This window comes from Apiospora hydei (genome assembly GCF_038363865.1).
Source record: "Apiospora hydei strain CBS 114990 chromosome Unknown utg000006l_segment0_segment0, whole genome shotgun sequence".
Lineage (NCBI taxonomy): Eukaryota > Fungi > Ascomycota > Sordariomycetes > Amphisphaeriales > Apiosporaceae > Apiospora > Apiospora hydei.
In genome coordinates this window covers 5,005,182-5,025,321 of record NW_027117365.1, presented here as the reverse complement: position 1 = coordinate 5,025,321, position 20,140 = coordinate 5,005,182, and the positions used below count along the sequence as shown (strand labels likewise).

General features: G+C 52.5%; 5 protein-coding genes across 5 annotated transcripts; all 5 read right to left on the bottom strand.

Moving 5' to 3' along the window:
• Positions 1–169: 169 nt before the first annotated feature.
• Positions 170–619, bottom strand: PG997_008839 (uncharacterized protein; the record flags this gene model as incomplete). Its single annotated transcript, XM_066813154.1, has 1 exon — positions 170–619. The coding sequence occupies one exon, from the start codon at positions 617–619 to the stop codon at positions 170–172; it is 450 nt and encodes a 149-aa protein (XP_066668496.1).
• A 3,800-nt stretch (positions 620–4,419) lies between these two features.
• PG997_008838 (uncharacterized protein) lies at positions 4,420–7,270 on the bottom strand (the record flags this gene model as incomplete). Its single annotated transcript, XM_066813153.1, has 4 exons — positions 4,420–6,192; positions 6,269–6,352; positions 6,417–6,557; positions 6,614–7,270. The coding sequence occupies 4 exons, from the start codon at positions 7,268–7,270 to the stop codon at positions 4,420–4,422; spliced, it is 2,655 nt and encodes an 884-aa protein (XP_066668495.1).
• Positions 7,271–12,840: 5,570 nt separating this feature from the next.
• PG997_008837 (uncharacterized protein) lies at positions 12,841–13,940 on the bottom strand (the record flags this gene model as incomplete). The annotated part of the gene is made up of 2 exons (XM_066813152.1): positions 12,841–13,036; positions 13,912–13,940. 2 exons carry the CDS (start codon positions 13,938–13,940, stop codon positions 12,841–12,843), a joined length of 225 nt encoding a protein of 74 aa, XP_066668494.1.
• Positions 13,941–14,468: 528 nt separating this feature from the next.
• On the bottom strand, positions 14,469–15,747 carry PG997_008836 (uncharacterized protein; the record flags this gene model as incomplete). Its single annotated transcript, XM_066813151.1, has 4 exons — positions 14,469–14,671; positions 14,795–15,398; positions 15,551–15,583; positions 15,643–15,747. The coding sequence occupies 4 exons, from the start codon at positions 15,745–15,747 to the stop codon at positions 14,469–14,471; spliced, it is 945 nt and encodes a 314-aa protein (XP_066668493.1).
• A 2,631-nt stretch (positions 15,748–18,378) lies between these two features.
• On the bottom strand, positions 18,379–19,766 carry PG997_008835 (uncharacterized protein; the record flags this gene model as incomplete). The annotated part of the gene is made up of 2 exons (XM_066813150.1): positions 18,379–19,177; positions 19,234–19,766. The coding sequence occupies 2 exons, from the start codon at positions 19,764–19,766 to the stop codon at positions 18,379–18,381; spliced, it is 1,332 nt and encodes a 443-aa protein (XP_066668492.1).
• Positions 19,767–20,140: the final 374 nt, after the last annotated feature.

The window sequence follows — 20,140 nt, the reverse complement described above, 5'->3', positions numbered from 1 at the left end:
CTTGTCCATCTCGGTTGTGGCATTTGGCTTAGCCGATGAAGTATATCGAATGGTAAATTTTACTTGGTTCATCTTCTGTGTTGGCTGACTGTCAGCATGATGTCCGCAACCGGAAAGAAAGCATTGCATCGTGTGGGAGCCACTGACCTTGCGTTTGTGGTGGCTCTTCTCAACCGATACAGGACCATATGGCCAGAGTGACGAGGCCCAGAATCCACCATCCGGGCCAGAACATCATGCAGAAGAGGCTGTTGCCGCCGGAGCCGAGAATGAAGGTGTAAAACTCGTATTCGAATTTCTTGCGGATCCGGCGCATGGACTTGCAGTTCCAGGCCGCGCGGCCGGCGACCCAAGAGGTCACGGCCGTCTGGAACAGCACGAACCGGGAAACGATGATCGCTTGCCAGGCGACGAACTTGCTGACAAGCAGGAGATGGGTAGCCAGGAAATACGTGCGAAGGAGCACGGAGAGCGACACGACGCTCAGGATGCGCTGGAACTGCAGCGCTACTTGCACGGCCGGGCCCAGGTGGGAGATGACTTCGGACCGCTGGCCGCGCACTGAGACGTTGGGGTCTTTGGCGGAGGCGGCAATGATGTCCATCTTGGAGAACTCCATCGTGTGTGTTGCAACGAAGGTTTGTGTGCGTATGTGTGTTTATGTACAAGAGCGAGAGTGTATTGTAACTGCCTCGGGATCGACGAGACTCACGATATAACCAGTATGCGGATGGACACTGTCCAGAAAGGGAGCGAGCTGCCCACCACCATCCCCGCCTCGGTGTGATGGGGAAACGTGAAGCAGATATATATAGTTTGCATATTGCTTCGTGGGTTGGGTTGAAACTTGTTCCCGACAAGTCATGGGTATCCATGGGGATACTATTCATGGTTCCTGGAAATCGGTTGGGAAGAAAAAACGTACGTCTCCAGACCACCCAGGGCCCCCAACCAATCGTCTTGTACGGATTCCGCGCATGGCGAGCGATGGGCAGCTATGGGTCGCTGCGAAACCCCGCGAACATTCTGAAGGGAAAAAGCCCCCGTCACGGGTGTGTCGCCCGCCTTGCTGATACTACTAGCTACATGTAGATAGATAGGTAGGTAGAAGATGGCAGCCCCATCCATCCATAGGTACTCTGATTCGAGCCTCAATCTACTCCCATCCTTGGCTTTTGCATGGTTACGCGATCCACCTGCATATATGAAAGCATGCACCAGTGTTTACAGAGTGCTCCAAATGATCAACCTCTAATGCGCTCTAGGAACAGCCTAAAGTATATGTGCTACATGGCGATTGAATAATTGCTTTCAACGGTCGCACGTGGGCCGACTTGCTTTGTCCGTCTTGTTGTTTCTCGGGGCCGGCTTGTTGGGAGATCTTTGCAGCCCGTCTTCATGGCCTGGCCGGTTCTGTGGCCCACTTGATAAGATCTTCCCACCCTTGCAAGACTTGACCTCGAGAATCTTCCCGAATTGTGAGAGGTGCACAAGCCAAGACCGGGGACAGGCCCAGCCAGTGCTGACATTTGCTGCTGCTCTTGTGATCTCGCAATCTCTTACCGATCTATTTGGCCATCTACTGGCACTTTCATCAAATCCATACAATGAAGGCAGGTTGACCCATGCCAGTTGGAGAGAATCCCATGTCGCGCCCCATGCAGAGGAACCCCATGGCTTTCTGACAGTTGCGTACTTACCCCTCGTGTTCAATCTACAATCTAAAACAAACCTAGATAAAGAGCAGGAATCCAGTCTAGGCCCAACCTCGACGGTCCTGTGCTGAAGAATACAGCAGGCATTGGCCAGGAGAGCATTTCCTGTCGGGTGAGTGTATGCGCGCATGTGTGTATGTATGTCTCTCTCTCGTCGAAGGTTCCAGGAACGTGCACCGGCGGAACCCATGATTGGTCGAGTCTAGGGACAAAAAGCCGCCGCAACTCCGCGTCTCGGCCGGTGTGATGCTGCTGCCATCACATCACACGCTCGGGTTTCCTGATCCGGTATTGCCTTTTGAGGAAAGGATTTCGGAAAAGGCCAAGATGCATGCATGCGGCTGTATAAGCAGGCTCTAGGCGAGAGAATAGAAGCTCAGGCAAGTCGACAGCGCGAGTCAGATCATCGCAGATTCCTTGATTGGGCCATATATGTCGTCGGGCTTCCCTCTCCTCCTAGACTCGTCGAATGGGTCTCGGTAACGCTCGCGGTCGTTCTTCGTCCTAACAGAAAGCTGACGGTATGAAGTTCGTTCGCGATTCGCTCTTGTAGGTAGGTAATGCGTCCCGGCCAAGAATCTGCTTAGTGATCGGCTCGTCCCTTTGGTCCTAGTATGGCACCTGGTTGTCCAGCGTCCTAGTAAAAGGCCGGCAGTATTAAAATTGTTCGCGTTTCGCTCTTGTCGGTGGGTACCTGGTATTGGCGGAGGGAATTGTCTAGTGATCTTCACTCGGCTATCTTCCGGGCAGTTGTCCACAGTGCTGCTGATCCGTCCACAATGGATGCAGCTCTCGGTCGCTCGGTAGGTATCGCTGAACCAAGATGATTGGCCTTCGCTGGGCTTGTCGGATGCGATCTTCTCCGTGAAAGAGATAGTTATTGTCGGCAAAAGGATCTACTTAGTGATCTTCTCTCGGCTATCTTCTGGGCAGCCGTTAACGTCGTCGAGCCGTTCTCAATGTGGGCTCTCGGTCGCTCGGTAGGTATATTGTTGGATCAAGTTGATTGCCCTTCCCTGGGTCTGTCGGATGTGATCGTCTTAGTGAAGGGTTAAAGGGGGTAAATATTCTCGGCGAAAGGATCTGCTTAGTGATCTTCTCTCCGCTATCTTCCGGCAATTGGTCGCTGTTGTTTCGTTATTAATTATGTTTCTCAATGTGATTATCGGTCGCTTGGCAGATCTTCAGATCAAGTTAATTGGCCTTACCTGTGCCGGTCGGATGTCACCATCTTAGTGAAGGGGTAATTGTTTGGCGAAAGGACCTACTTGGTGATCCTCTCTAGGCTGTCTTCCGGCAAATCGTCGTCGTCGCTATGGATCTGTTTCTCAATGCGGTTCTCCGTCGCTTGGCGTATCTTGGGATCAAGCTGATTGGCCTTCCCTGGGCCTGTCGGACGCGATCGTCTCAGACATTCACTCGTGGCTGTCTTCCGGGTAGTTATCATTGGCTCCGTTTCGACCCTGCTAAGTTAGCATGACATCAAAGGACAATTGCGATCCGTGATCTATCAAGGGATCAAAATAACTCACATGCAAACCATTCTCTCCATGGCCCTTTGATATGGTGCAACATAATTAGCGCTTCTTCTTCACTCGTACTTCTTTTTTCCTGCTATCAAATAACCATTAGCAACTTGAATCTCCATAGTGGCGGTGGTTAATGCCAGCCATCTGCACTTTCATCCATGTCTTCGACTTGGCGTTGCTGACTTGGCTGTGATGCTGTTGCACAAGTTATCCTGACACTGGAGGTATGATGGGAATTATTATCCGAGTTCTGTAAGTATCTGTAAATATATTTACCGTATATGTTGTATTAAAATACACCACAATCACCGGTTTTCTCGTGGCCAAATCCTGCAGCCGCTGCTCAATATCTTTCATGTATATACTGACCAGTCTTGGCTCATCATCAGCCCATGCATAGTGAGCAAATAATGATCATGAAGCCCATAGCACCCACAACCCGCCAGCAAATATCAAAACAAGCAAAGCAAAAGCAAAAGCAAAACACAAACAGCAAAACAAAACACGCAGAACAGAAACAAAAGCGCAAAACAAGGGTATGGTACAAGCGTTCATCGAGACTATCTCTCTCGCGAAAACTAGGGTAGAGGGGGAAAAAGAAAAAGGGAAAAGGTGCAAGGGATGTAAAGGGGGGAGGGTGTCATGGGGAACGACTCATCGTGTACGTAGCCGTTCTCTGCCCATCATCATCAACCATCCATCCAGCCATTCATCCATCCATCCGCGCCATTCATTCAACCTGAATGCTGAAAGGCACATCAACGTTCTCGTTATGTGCGTGTGCAGGCATGCATCAAAGCGTCAGTCGTCGTGTAGCAAGTATTAAGTAGTCGTAAGAATCAAATCGTCGTAATCGCCGAAGTCATGAGCAGTCGTCGAAGTCGTAAGATGAGAGAAAGAGGAAAAAGAGAAAGGAACATCATAGTCGTAAGTGCGAGCTTTCGCAGCAAAGCAGCCGTGGTCGTCGTCGTGTATGCCTTACATACACACGAAGTATGAGACCGAAACGCAGCCGTCTGAGAGTATAAAGGAGAGTCAAGGTATACAAACCTCAAAGGCCCATTGTCATCTCGCCTTCTCTGCGTTGACTTGAGGGTCGCAGAAGAGAGTACCGAAGTGAACTAACCTCTTGTCTTCATACCACCACCATGACAAGCTGGTGTATGTGGGAAGAGTTACTGGTTTCGTCGTTGGTACTGGAGACCGCGGATAAAGTCTATGGGGGAACCCATATTCTCCATATTCATGTTGTTGAGGTTGTTGTTCATGATATTGAAGACATGGTCAGAGGCAGCACTACTGCCTGGCACGAGGGCTTGATTACCATCCGAAAAGACGGTGTTGTTGCCATCGAACTGACCAGAGTGCTGATACTGGCCGCTTGGATGACTTCCATGCTGGTTGAACTGCTGATAAGCAGCCGCTGGGAACATATCCTGGGGTGGAAGGTAGCCGTCGCTCGACGACGCTTCGTAGTCATTCATGGGAGTGGGATCGGTGGAGGGAAGGCCATTTTGATGCAACTGCATGCCCTGAGGGTTGGGATTACCAGCAAATGAAAGATTCATAAGACTGGGATCGTTATGGAAAGAGTTGTTGGGATGCGACTGCATACCCTGGGGATTGGGATTCATGCCCTGAAGGTTAGGAAGCATGCCCTGGGGATAAGTATGCATTCCATGGAAGCTAGATTGCATGACCTGGGGGTTGGGATAGGCAAAGAACGAGAAATCAGTCTGGGAATTGTTGGGGCCGTTGACAGATTCGCCTTGAATCGGGTACTGGCCGGGGTTGAAGCCAGATTCACCTTGAACCTGTGCGCTGTTGAAGCCCTGGCTCATTGAGCCTTGCTCACCGTTGCTTGCTCCCGAGTTCTGCTGAACGCTGGGAGATCCAGAGCCTCGTGGGCGCTTCGAGCTACCACCTTGGTCGCCAGTCTCGGACTGCGGGACCTCGGAAGCCTTTCGCTTACCCTTGCTCTTGGAGGAAGCAGCTGGCTGCTGCTGCTGCTGTTGCTGTACACTCGGGCCGGGTGTCATCTGAGAAGGAACAGAACCCTGAGTCTGCGGGAACTGCGGGACAACTGACTCTGCGTTTTGTACCGGAACAGTCGCATTAGGCAGGCTGGGAGGGTTACCCATCTGTTGTTGCAAAGCTGGGTCGATAGGCACATGCGGCTCTGCAGGGCTTGGACCGGTTCCGAAGCCTTGCGTCTCAGGGGCGGGACCAGAAAGGGGGCGATTCAGGGACGGCAGGCTGGGTCCTTGCTCTGGCTGATGGGTCAACAACGACGGATCAAAGTCCGGCAGCATATCCAGGTCAAGCATCCAGTTCGGAGATGGAAAGCCTTGGGACTCTGAAGATTGCATCATGGGAGGTTCGGAAGGAGCAGGCATAGCAGCAGGCATGGTAGCTGGAGCAGCAGGACGTGGGGCCAGAGGGGTTTGCGCAGCCGGCTTGGGCGTAGCGGATCGAGCGTTCTGTCGCACAGATCGGGCCCGAGAACTCGAAGGAGCCGGGGTCGGTGCTGCCGGGATCGCGGGAGTCGCAGCAGGCTGAGGCGCAGCCGGTCGAACCGCTGGCGTCGGAGCACGAGAGGCTGACGAAGAAGGAGTCGCGGGTGCCGGGGTCTTTGTAGCCCGGGGCTGTCTCGGAGTGGGCGTCTGCTTCGATGGTCCGGCGGGGGTATTCTGTCTTCGGAGCCCCATATTCTCGTGCGCCTTGGCCGCTTCGGTCTTGCTTGAGCGTGTTGGCATGGGTTCCAATGCCTTCCCCAAAGCCTTGGAGCGTCGGGGCAACTCAACGGCACCCAGATCGGTCTCTTGTAGGACTGCATTTGCCACGATCTTTCCATCTCGCAATGTGCAAAGTCCATTGGCAAGGACCTTATTTCCGCAAGCAAGAGTCGCATTACGCTTCATGTTTCCTTCCATGTTCTGGTTCTTGCGCTACAAGTACAAAATCAGAGTCAGTCACGGGTAATTATATCTCCCCCTGAGTTGATAATGCAGAGGAATTACTTACCTTCAGTTCCTTCTCCGGGTTCCAGGCAAGCCGGGCCAGGTACTCATCACCACAGAGCATATCCTTGCACATAAGCTTGCTTTTCTGTACACAGAGGTTAGAAAATACCCAGACAAGACCCTTAAGCTGCTTTGCTTGTTAGACTTACCTGGACGCAGAATTCAACGGCCTGAAAACGAGCCATGAAGGAGCCGAACTCCCCGTTTCCTTTCGCCCTCGTAGTGTATGTAATGGGGAGGGTATTTTTCCCCTCCTGTGCCATGTAAATTTGGTGCTGTGAAAACGAGAACTGTTAGTGTGCTGCCTTTCCAGTGGTTCAGTTTTGATGACCAGAGAGCCACTTACAAGGAGGCGCCAGCAAAGCATCTGAAGATCCAAGTCTGATGTCTCATCCAGAGCCTTCACAATTGGCCCTGTAAATGACCCATCCTCTTTTCCCTCGAAGGTATCCGTTGTATTGTGGTATGCCACAAAAAGTCGCTGGACTAGAGCTTGATCGTCCACAGAGTACTGGTCAAAACCTCGGTCGTTCGACTCCTGGTTGACAGCGACATTCTCGATTGCCAACCAGTTGTTGTACGATGCGTATGATTGATTCATATTTGCTAACAGTGGTGTGAAGGTCTTGGTCACACCACCTCGGCGGAGTTGCTTCAATTCGTCCGTCGTCAAGGCAGGGAGATGCTGACGCTGCTGGACCTGGGCACCTTGACCATCGTTCTGTTGAATGGCCTGCTTGGGGGTATCATCGGCGTTCAGGGGGACTTGATCATCGGCGTTCAGGGGTGCTTGATGTTCGGCGTTCAGGGGGACTTCATCGAAGGCAGCATTGGCATCCTTATCGAAAGCGGCTTCGTCATCGGTGTCCGCATCGGCATCAGTATCAGCATCGGAATCATAAGGAAAATCGTTATCGCCAGGTTCGAAAAGCGCATCGATTGACTCGTCGTTGACCATGGATCCCTCATCGGAGGGGAGTACCGGGTTTTTGTTGTTATCCATGATGACAGTGTCTCAAGAAACACCAAAAAGGAGCAATCTGTGAGCACAGCAACAAGCGTATGATCGGCGAAGATAGGCGCGGTGCGTAGATTGGATAGCGATAACTGGGCGTAACGAGTGTTGGTATCTAAGGACGGTTCGGATTGGGCCAGCGACTGGCAACGGTAGGAAGCTCGAGCACTGCAATTGGTGAGGAATGTTAGCACAGGCGTTCTGCCAGATGACAAGGGGTTCACTGGAAGCACGGGCTGGTGTGTTCCAATGACAGGTAGTTGGGAACCCAGTGTCTGCCAAAGGAACACGAGCGGTGATGATGACAAGATTGGGTTGAAGAGAAAGGAGCGGGGGCGTCCAAGACGGGGTAAAAGGGGATACACCCCCTCGCCGAGATGTGATAACAAATAAAGAAAAGGAAAGAAGAAGAAAACAGGAAGGAAATCCCCTTGAATCACCGAAGGAAACCCCCTTGAATCGTCGAAAGGAAACCCCCTTGAATCGTCGAAAGGGTATAACTTCGGCGACAACAAGTTCCATCGACGACATAGTTGATCATACCATCGACGACATAGTTGACCATCGACGACATAGTCTACCTTCGGCGACAGATGTATACCTTCGGCGACAGGGAGTATACCTTCGGCGACAGCAAGGTCCATCGAAAACATAAGGGGTGGGTATAGAAGGGGGCAGTAGCCCCTGGCGATGGGGCTAGGGGAGTAGGGAAGAGGCGAAGGAAGGGAATGGTGGGAAGCAAACCTGTACCCAATAGCTGGGGGCGCAAGTGTTAATAGGAATGACAGGCATGCCACAGGTAGCATGCCGTCGCCATGGTGTTGTGTTGTGTACTTACCGTTCAAGTCTGGGGATGTCGCTGTTGAAAGAACTGCAAAGTTCAATCAGGAAGCGGGGTCAGGGAACGTTCCGTAGCAAGTAGGAAGATGAGAAGCGAGTGGAAAATGGAACTAGGTGGTTTTTGCGTGATGGCTTGGTGGTAGGTAGACGTGGGGGTGGTGAAAAATGTCGGGCCCGTCGCGACAAGTTGCGCAACGAATTATTGTCGCAAGGCAAGTCGCAGCGACCGGCAAGTTACAGGGCTGTAACTTGTCGGATTGATGGTCATGTCAGTAACTTACCTCGTCCCGTATGCTGGGAATAAATACCGAAGGCGAATCTGCTAAGTCGTCCACTGTCTTTGGACGAACCTGTCAGTTCCAGATTGGATGTAGGCAGGTCGCTTCTGTCGACGACCAGATAGGATTTGATCGACGGCTAAGGTTGGTCAGAGTACTGGCGGCAAGCTGAGATCTCAAGGAAATCGAAATAAAAATATGTTGCGAAGTGGGAGCAGAAAATTCCTGCAATGTGTAAATGTCACGAAAGTGGTTGGTGTGACAGAGGAAAATGTTTGTGTGAACGTAGATGGCTGAATGATGGTACGATCACAGAAACGAGAAGCCTCTGAGAAGGGAGTGGTATGTGTAAAGAGAAGGAAAGATTGTGTGGACGCAGATGGTTGAACGGAAGTACGTCCACAAAGTCGAGAAGCCTCTGGGAAGGGAAAGGTTTATGTAAAGGAAGTGGGAGTGAGTGGAAGGAAGAGGGTGGGGGAAAGACTTAAGTAGTTGGGTTGGTGTTGCTGATTGTGAGGAGCCCCGTAATTAGGTGTTCGTTCGCGACAATGGGTACGGAGCAGGTGGTTTTCTTAGCTCCGGAGCTCCCCGGTCCGCTCAAGTAGCTGCGGTAGGTACCGGGCTGCCGTCAGCAGGGGGCAGTTCTAGGTACGGGGCTGCTGTAGGTAGGGGTACAGGGCTATTCTAGGTACGGGCACGGGGCTGCTGTCAGTCCCAGGCTGTTGTCGGCACTGGACTGCTGCCGGCACTGGACTGCTGTCGGTACGGGGCTGTTATGGGCACGGGACTGTTGTAGGCACTGGGCTGTGGTAGAAACTGGGCTGTTGTAGGTACGGGCACGGGTCTGCTGTAGGTACGGGCACGGGGCCTTTGTAGGGACGAGTACGGGGCAGTTGTAGGCACAGAGCTGCTGTAGGTGCAAAGCACCACAGCCTACTAGTCCCGGACCAATTGCTTGTGACCGAGACTTGCCTGCTGGTGCTAGATAGGGGATTTTGTATGCCGTGATAAAGATAATGTTTCTTACTTACTGCGTTGCGCTCAAGACGTTGTTGGACTTGCTGCTGCTTGTAAAGGTCTTTATCGTCGAGCCTTGAACGGTATGGAAACGTCAAATATGCGAGAGGAACTTGAAGAATTTGAGAGATCTGAGGATGTTGTGGGATCGGAAGAAGTTGATCTCGAGGAAGTTGAGGCGGCTGAGGGGGTCGACGATGAGGTAAGAAATAGTACCGGGTTGGCCGCCAGGGTGAATTCAATGCTACTACTTGCCTGTGGAGACGGTCCCTTGCGACATGGGATGATGCTTCGCGACACTGGACGATATCTGAATGAGGCTGGTTGAGTCTGGATGACCGTTGCGTTGATCAGACTGTGGGCTACGGAGGAGAGGTAATGCTTTCGATTCCCGTCTGATCACAACACCAGAAGATGCGTGGGGGCTACATGGAGAACTGCACAGTAGACTACACCAAGGAGTCGAAGCAAATTACTATATGAAGAACTACGGATAATACTACAACACGAAAGGCAAGGAAGCCTACGTAGGGAGAGATGTAAACTAGGGAAAACAAGCCAAGATGGCAATCCTGTGGACATAAGGACAGGTCCGAAGCACTGCTCTTGCTATCCTAGCAGCAGAAATGCTTATAGTCGGTGTTGATCAAGCCAAGAGTACAACACCATGAAGGAGACTTCACGATCGACAACGGCGACAAGGGTTGAGGCTCGGGTCAGCCTTCGTTATCATGACCAAAGTTGCCTTGTGCTCCGAGGTTGCTATTTGGTCTCGACAACCCCTGGATCAATGCCAATCAAGCAACATCCGTACGGAATCGCCGCGTTGTTTGGAGAGCGGGAGGTTGGAAGAGATGCATGCTACTAGCCAGCACAAGCATCACTAGGCGCAAATATCGCCGAGTATTGCCTTTGAAGGGAAATGGAGGAACGCAGATAGGTTGTCGGTTTCGGCGTTGCGAATGTCGGTAGAGGAATGGATGACAAGTAATAACGAGGGAAATAGTCCCAATGGCCAAGTGGTATTCGTTCTGGGTAGGAAATCTCAAGTATACTGCGCCGCCAGCATCGTCAGATCTCTCTCAAAGCCAGGTCTGTGAGTTGGAGTATTTGAGGACGGAGAAGGCCGTTCGAGCAGGAAGAACTCGGATACGAAGATTAGGGGAAGGTGATGATTTTATCCATGTAAGAGGTATATATTATCTCAACGCTCAGGAGGCGGCTATCCGTAGATGATAAACCGAAAACTCCGAGTTGTGATACGCCCCATGGCGCCTATTCGTCTATATACAACAGAAACGAGCCCAAGAACCGTTCATGAGACGGTTGAGATGAATCAGATTTGATGAAGACAAAATGGGGAGAAGACAGAAAGAAGATAGAGAGAAGACAGAAAGAAAGCAGGAAGAAGACGGGGAGAAGTCGGAGAAATACTGCATTGATTGCCACTTGCGGACACCAATAAGGCTTCAAACACCCCGTTTCTGAAAGTCCGTCCTGCCATTGCAGACTTGTATGCTGTGGACAGGCAGCGGGTTTGCTCCCCTCATGAGTTTCCTCTCAAGTCGGACATCTTGGCTCGGGAGATCGTAGGGTACGAGGTTTTCGAGTAATGGGCTTTCAAGGGGCGGGCTTCCGCACACTGGTTGTTGGAGTAGCAGATCATCGAGTGGTAAATCGTCGTGGGCAGATAATCGAGTAGGACTGGCAAATCTTGCGAAAGTTAGCAAAGGTTCGAGCCGTAATTATAGATAGAAGGGACTTAGCGACTGATGATGATGGAATTCAGGAGTCATCCGGCATCGGTTGAATATGACGAGGTTTGACATCACGAAACCTGCTTGCTATGAGAACTGATGAGGTTTACCTGCTGGAAACCGAGCACAGATAGCTGGATAACAGCCATGACTGGGGAGGGGACCTCGCATACGATTCGCGGGGTCATGTTGTGTCAAGGCCACAAGGCGAAGCCTGGTAAGCCGCCGACCGAAGTCTCGTGGCGACGCGTGGACCGCGTTCCAGGGCTTCAGGGGCTTACGGATGCCTCACTCGGCGATCACCTATACTTCACTCGGCGATCACCTATACTTCACTCGGCGACTACCTTTGAATTGTTATTAATTTCTTAAGTGCGGGGTCCCCGCGTATACCCCGCGATGGTTTAAAATTTCTTGCTGATTCAGGCCGCGCATGCCTACTTGTGTCCTTATCTGTATCGCGAGCAGAAAGTCCGGAGAGCTTCACGTAGGAGGCAGGCGCGCTAGTAAAGAAATTACTGTAGTCGCCGAAGATTGGCAACCACGATCTACTAACCACCAGTAACGATGACACCTGTCATAGGCAAGAGAAAGAATCCTATTTTTTCGAGCGAGACTGCTTTGTGACAGCGTCAAAGAAGTCCCACGTCTCTGACGGTGTGGTGGCTTTGCGGACACTGTTACCAAGAGTCACCCCGGCGAAGCGAATTGCTTTAGCCGCCGAAAGTTGGCATCCATGATTTAACAAGTAGCAGTGATAATGACACCTATCATAGGTAAGAGAAAACACACTGTTTTGTCGAGCGAGATTGCTCTGTGACAAGATGAAAGAAGTCCTACACCACTGACGTTGCGGTGGCCATGCGGAAACTGATACCAGGAGTCGCTTGAGAAGTTATGATGCTAATTACTCAGCAGCAGTATGTTCACAAGACTTGACCCATGCTCGACGAGACGACAGTAAACCCTACCATCATCATGGAGGTACTCATGGCACTGACTGGCAACGACACATCCGAGAGACCAAGGCTGGACATAGAGGCGTCATCTGCGAGGATGTCACTTGTCACCGGAATACAATTGGACGGGACTGTGAGTAACACGAGCAAGTACGCAGTCAAGGCCGAAATACTGACTGTGAACTTCCAGGGCAACCTTCTCCGACGGAATACAAAGAACCACGAGGCAGCCCATCATGGACTAATAAGAATGCCTCCTTGGTAGAGAGATCAACGAAGATCATCCATATTGAAAGGACGTTTATTCCCCTGACCGCACAGGAACGACAAAGAAGGAAGCGAGCGTGAAGATCAGAACGCCAGTACATACTACTACCAGTCAAGACACACAGTTACGCTTTCACGGTGGTAGTAGTTGCTGTTGCCGTATGATTCAACGCCAAGGAGGCTCGCGCTGGTCAGCTATCACCCCGAGCCTCCCGGGGGGATGAGGGCGTGCCGGACTATCCTACCTATTGTACATTGCATAAAGAAGACCATCCGACAAACTCGATTCCCATCCATTTCGAAGCAGCATTCCCCCTCGGCCGGTTAAGGGCAGCGATCCGGCTTTTTACGGTGATAAAAGGAGGCGACAGGCCAGTGAGCTAGAGACACACGATCTTTGTCCCATGCGAAGATATGCGAACTCCATCTATAGTATTAACCTACACCCTGGCCTCCCACCGCTCCCTGCTCAACTTCCGCTCCTTCGCCGTCATTTTTCCTCCCTCGCCAAGGATGGCGACCTCACAACTCTCGTCTCGGCCAGCATCTTTACCAGCGCCTCCTCCGACCCCGACCTCTCCTTCATATTCACCGGCCAAGGCGCGCAACACGCCCGCATGGCAATGGGACTCTTCACTAGTAGAGCTTGTAGTTGTAGAAGAAAAGGAGATTAGATTACATGACTCACTTTGTGGGGGACTGTACTGGCCAGATGTGCTGTGATTAGTCGAGATAAGGCAGGTAGCCGGCGGTTATGCTGGCGTTAATAAGGGAGATGGGTGATAGCGCCGACGAGAAGAGGAAGGGCTGAGGCCGCTGCCGACGAAGGAAGAAGGGGCTGGCATCGACGAGGAAACTGGCGTCGACGAGGGAGCTAGTATCGACGAGGGAGCTGGTGTTGACGAGGGATAGGGGTGATGGCGTCGAAGAGGAAAGAAAGGGTGATGACGTCGGCGAGGATGTAGGCGATTAGGAGGATTCGCTAGCGACCGAGGAAAGGGGGTAAGGGGAGCTTGCGACGGCGAGGGTGCTTGGGACAGCGAGGGTACTGGCATGGACGAGGGTGCTGGCGTTGTCAAGGGTGCTATTGATGAGGGTTAGCACACACGGCCGTACCCCTTGCTATTATTTACTGGCAGGATGAAGGCACGATCTTTAGTACCAGTAGAGTTTTGAGAGTGAAAAAGGGGATTATATGACTTCATTCGGCGAGACAGAGCAGGCTAGATGCGCTTCGTTTAGTTAAGATAATGTTGGTAGCTGAAGACGTGGAGGGTGTGTTCTCGTCGACAAGGAGAAAAGATAATGGTATTAGCGAGGGAAGGGGTTCATGGCTTCGACGAGGTACATAGGTAGTGGCGTCGGTGAGGAAAGAAAGGGTTGGTAACAATACCGACGAGGGAAGAAGGGGTAGGCCTCGACGAGGACTTAGGAAGCTGGCATAGCTGAGTCAAATCGCCGTCAAGATAGCCGTGACGCAGCCGCCGCCGTTGGGGCTTTGGGCGCCGAACTAAAATATGGCTAGGATGCCATGGACCATGATGCAGAAGTATAACAGGTGCTGGCGATGAGGGTGCTGGCGTGTTACGCTATACTGGCATCGGCGATGAGCAGGTCACGTAAAGGGGCTTCCCCCTGGCGCGAAGAGCTTTAGCTAGTTGAGGATAATGCAGGATATGCATCGATGTCGTCTATTCTATATGCATCGACAATATCAGGAGATGTTGAAGGTAGGATACATACCGAGCAGCGGGATGGTTGACAATGAGTTAGCTAGCCAAGAATCGACAAGGATCGTGGGTAATCGGATCACAAGCTACTTGATACAGCCCATAGGCTTTGTTCCGGCATGAAATAGTGGTCACTCAAGTCTTCATTACACAGTCGTCACTTGAAGTGGAGACAGAGAGGCAAAGAGGCAGAAAGTTGCTCCAAGATTCATCGTCTTTTCGACAAGCGTGCTATGAAACGCGATAATACACACAAGCACTGACTAACCTGATCGCAAAAGGAATGCGGTGTGTAGTTAAGAAGACATCTCTGTTCGCGTTCGCGCTTCCTCGATCGATTACCATCCTCGGCCAGCCATCTTCTGATCAGCGCGCATGCTGCTGACAGAGATGCCCACCATGGCCTCTCCCAGTCCCGTGCTGCACTCGGCCAGGACCTTGGCGTCCCGGAAGTGCGTCGTGGCTCGGACAATAGCCTGGGCGCGCTTGGCCGCATCGCCCGACTTGAAAATTCCACTGCCGACAAAGACACCATCGCAGCCTACATGTGAAAGAAGAAGAGGTTAGCTACAGTGAACCACTATAGTATGGATGATAAAAACGTGAGAGAACGCAAGACGGAGAGAACGCAAGACGGAGAGGACAAAAGAGGGAGAGAATATACCCAGCTGCATCATCAAAGCCGCATCCGCAGGCGTAGCGACACCACCAGCAGCAAAGTTGACAACAGGCAGCCGGCCAAGCTCCGCCGTCTCCTTGAGCAGCCCAGCATCGCACTCAAACTCGCGCGCGAGCTGGCGGATCGCGAGGTCACCGCCCTCCTGGAGCGCGGCCTTGGCGCGCGCGATGTCGTGGTTGACCTGGCGCATGTGCTTGACGGCCTCGACGACGTCGCCGGTGCCGGCCTCGCCCTTGGTGCGGATCATGGCGGCGCCCTCGGCGACGCGGCGGAGGGCCTCGGGCAGGTTGCGGCAGCCGCAGACGAAGGGGCTCTTGAACCCGGACTTTTCGACGTGGAAGGCGTCGTCGGCGGGCGTCAGCACCTCGCTCTCGTCGATGAAGTCGATGCCGAGGGCCTCGAGGATCTGGCACTCGACAAAGTGGCCGATGCGCGCCTTGGCCATGACGGGGATCGTCACGGCGGCTTGGATCTCCTTGATCATGCCCGGGTCCGACATGCGGGCCACGCCGCCCTCGGCGCGGATGTCGGCGGGGACGCGCTCCAGGGCCATGACGGCGACGGCTCCTGCCTCTTCGGCGATGCGGGCCTAGTAGGAAGAGGGGGCGTCGTCAGTATCCATCATGTATGTACTTGCTTGGTCGTCCGTTGACCTTGTTGGGTTCACATAGCAGCAAGACCCTAGTGGACAAGTTAGCTAGATAGTTCATCGACGAAGTTGGGTATGTAGATATGACGTACTACCTGTTTGGCATCTGTGACATCCATGATTACCTGGCGCTTGAGTTAGCCAGTGTGCCTTTAATAGAAGCAAGCATGCTCAAACTACTTACTCCTCCCTTCAACATCTGAGCCAGGCCAGCCTTGAGCTTGAACGAGTCACCGCTCCGGTCCGAGGTGACGCCGCCATTGCTTCCGGTGGTGATGTTGTTGGTCATGATGGCGAGTGTGCTGTGAAATCGCTTGCGGGAGCTGTGGAAGAAGAGAATGGAATGAACAGAAGGAGGAAAGGGCAAATGAATTGGTCAACAGCAGGAACCCCTAGAAAAGAAGAAAATGTTTGAAGGATGGATGGATGGATGGAATATGATGAGTCAATAGCAGTACGGCCCGAAAGTTTTCGGCTCTGGCAATGAGTCGACGACGTCTTGTTAGTGGCCGGGCTGTCTGTCGTTGGAGCAGGGGTCGCAGCAGAGGACAGCCTGAGCAGCAGCGTAGCACTTGTCAATCCCAATGGAGCAGGTCGCGAGGAAGATCAAATGCAATTGGGTTTGATTTTAATCTAGGGATGCAGCAAGGGTCCTTTCCGTCGCCAGTTGCACGCCTCAATATTGACTCCAAGAGCACGAGGGAGAGGGCGGGAGGGAAAAAAGTGAAAGAGCTCGGCAGAGGAAATTCGGGGTCCAAACCAACGGTTGTGTTGGCATCAATGGACAGAAGGATAGCACGGTAGGTACTGTTTCTGCCCTCTACATGACAAGTACTGTCTACTCCGAAAGAGCGTCGATGTGTCGTGGTATTCAGCTAGTCCCCGAAGTACGACTACATGGCCACGGTAGGTATCCCTCTAGAAAAACCTTATATTCACCCGATGTCCTCCGACGCCGACTTAGCGGGTGCACGTAATAGATATTCCTTTCGACAGCTCGACCTGAGGGTGACTAATAAGGAACTGACACCCCGTCGCCGATTCCGGCTGAGTCCCTACCAAACCCGCCGTCTGGACTCAATGCTTGGCTGAGAGCAGGTCGAAAAACCCATCCGCTGCCGAAGTCCATGACCTCACTTTGATAGAGCGAGGACGACCAAAGGCCGAAAGCGATCGCTTGCCTGCAGCCGACAAAAGCCGCACGTTAATCATCCCTTCGAACTACGCTTCGAGTAGCTCGCTAATGCAACTGGAGCCGCCGCCATCTCCACAAACGGCAAGTGAAACGTGGATACCGCCTGTTCCGTCTTCCCGTGCAGCTGAGTAGAAGTTATAAGTGGTAGGTTGGACCTTAAGAAGAAACCACTGCTACCCATTGATCAACCGTTCATGATTTAGCTCCCTGTCATCTTTCGCAGACATGGTACTCTGCTGTTTCTTGATTGTATTATCAAGTACTGGAACTTGACATCGGCAGAGGAGGGAGAAGGATCGATCTGTGTAAAGTGAGAGAGAAAATGAGTCTTATCAAGGGCGTGGGCAGTGGTGTCGTTCCCAGCCAAATTGGAGCCCGCAATCCCCTCGGCATTGGCATTCGGCGCGGGGCAGTCAAGACCCTCTCTCTCCTTCGTCCCTGATCTAAGCACTCCAACGTTCCCACGAGAATCGACGAGGGCAGGGGCGGGCCAGAAGGGAAGGCAGAGCAAACAAAAGCACGCCCTGTGTTGATGGAATCAAATATCACTACTTCTACAGTCAGCGCAATGCTTGTCGGATCACTGCTCCTTTGGGTATCTGTAGCCGCATAGCTCATCCTCACCCCGGCGCCAAGGTCCTTCCTAGCTCGACCTTTGCACTTATATAACCTAGCCCCCATTCCCCCGGTTCACCATTGTCCTAGTATGACTAACTTCGCCCAGGAATTGGGGATGGGTATACAGAGATATAGGTAGATTCACCAAGCTCCTAGATACGTAGCTGGGGTTTCTCAATTCACAGTAGCGTTGTTAGCAAATTCTGTCTTGCTCCGCTCTCCGGGCTGCTCTTCAGACCTCCCCGTCTACCTACATTAGCGATAGCCGACGACATTTGCCAAGCGGCCGAGACTTTCTCGGTGGGACTTGGCGCACGAAAACGCCAGATTCTAGGGTTTTCCTCTACTACTCGGTATACAGTAACACTTTGCTTATTGTAGGCTATGTGTCTTTGTTTTCTAACGCTGATTTTCAAGTTATGCCGGCAGCTTGGGTGTGTGAATGTGCACCATTATATGCGAATATAAGAGATATAAGGCGACTGAAGTGGTTTCGTCGTTTTCAAAGAGATGTTTCATGGGAACACTCATTTGACGCATCCTCATACCTCCTTAAACTCGCCAATAGGGGTGGGACTTGGCGAGCATTCCGTTCTTGATGCTATGCCATGTATACTTAGGTCGTCGATGGCTAGGTAGTGTCGCCATTTATGCATACTTACTTGGTCAAGGCGAATAAACTATATGCCGCTATTCGTGAACGACATTATTGGCAATCAGAGTCACGGGCTTGTTGCGGACGTGCGTAAGACAAGGGCTGGGGCTATAGCTGCTAGGTGTCGCATGCCCTTGGTGTAGGGTGGTAAGTAGGAAAAGTAGAACAGTAACGATATACGCAGTAACACATGTATGTAATCACCCACGTCGTGGACTAGTATCACTCATATTCCACATGGCCGAGTTCTGTGCAGCTTTCCCTAATCCAACAAGCAATTCCATTTGTGCATTGCTAAGCAAACATGCATACCTATACAGACCCATCCAACTTAGCCAGCCGGGTATCAACGCCAGAAATGAACACCTGGGGAAAACGTCTCGTGCCTGCTTCTATTATCGTTCTTCTCATCATGACTCCTTTACCCATTCCGTCCCCTTCTCCCTCCCCTTTCAATACATGCCGTTCTGCTGGCCGCCATCCGTCATGAACTCGCCGAGCTGCAACCTCGTCATACCCTCCCTAGCATTACCGATCACACCAGCCGACCTCAGGATGCCCATTTCGAATTCGCGGAGGACAGCGCCAAGGTTGGCAATCTCCTCGTCCATGGCGGTAGCACCGCCGTTCTTGGAAGCCATCATGCGCTGCAGGCGTGCCATGACATTATCCTGGACGCCGTGCATGTGCATTTCGATCTCCGTCAGGTTTCGCTCGTATCCATTTAACTGAGATTGCATCTCGTCTGCCGTCTTGGAGAAGAAGTTGACGAGGTCCTGGCCGTCGGATTCGGTGTTGGCGGTCCCGGAGCTTTGTTGCCTGCCAGACCAGAGACCTCCGGTATGGTACTGTTGGGGAAGTTTGAGGTTGTCGACAGCGCGGAAGCTGAGCTTCGCGCTCTCCGTGTCATGTTGCACCGTGTTACGGACGCTCTCAATGACCTCGGCGTCGGCTTCGAGCGCGCTTCGGACACCGCCATATTTGCGCTCGACGAACTTGACATCGTTGGGGATGTGCTGCAGCATTTCACCGTGGCCGGGCATGAAAGCATCCAGTTCGTCTTTTTGCGTCATGAAGTTCTGGATCATGCGGTCGACCTCGGTGATTTGCTTCTGTAAATCTTCTTGGAGATCGTTGAAGCGCGTAGTTCCCCGGACCTGGCTAACATCGATCCTGACGCCGGGCACCGTCGTCTGGCTCTGGCTTTGACCCATGGTCAGTCCAGGCATGGCGGGTTGTTGCATAGAAGAGCTAGATATTGTTAGCCTACACTTCATAGTCATGGGACGGCTGAATATATCACATACCCAAAACCTGGCCGCGCTTGGGATTGGTTCATGAATGATGATGCTGGCTGTGCGGGTTTGGCGAAAGTACTGGCGCCAAATAAGCCTCCGCTAGATTGTTGCTGTTGAGGCTGCTGCTGTTGTTGCTGTCCACCACTTCCTAGACCTCCAAACAGACCGCCGCCAGTCGATTGTTGTGGTTGCTGTTGTTGCTGCTGCTGTTGTGCATTTCCTAGACCTCCAAACAGGCCACCGCCGCCCGTTTGCTGTTGCTGCGCCGGTTGGGTCGCATTATTGGTAGCGCCGAAGAGGCTCGACGTTTGCTGTTGGGGCTGCGTGTTGTTTGCAGGGGCGGAGCCGAAGAGTCCACCGCCTGTCTTGGGTGTCGAGCTGGCAGCGTTGCCAAAGAGGCCGGTGCCCGTTGTCGAGGTCTGGTTCGCCTGCGTGTTGCCGAAAAGACTGCTGCCCGCGGCGGGTGCTGGGTTACTGTTCTGGCCACTGGTTGACGGAGGTGTTAGCGGTTGTACAGCTTGTCTTGCATTCTCTTCTGCCATTCGTTTTGCATCTCTTGCAGCTGCCGCCAACTCGGCTCTCAGATCAGCTTCTGCCGCTAATCTGCGTCGCCGCTCTGTTTCTGGCACGGGCGGCCGTTCGTCGTCCTCGATGCGCTTAGGCGCCCTTTCTAAAGGGGGCCGAACGGGTTGTACGAGCTCGCCATGATCAAATGAAAGGCATGTTTCGGGTACTCACAACAAGCCGTTGGCGGAGGAGGTGTTTATACTGAGTCCCCCAGGACCGCTGGCTGACCGGGCGAGGGCCATACCAAGCAAGGGATGGAAGAAGGCGTTGGTTGGATTAAGGGATCAGCGATTGGGCGCGAATGTCTGACGTGAAATTCCAGAGACCGGAGGTGGCGTTTGAGGGTGTA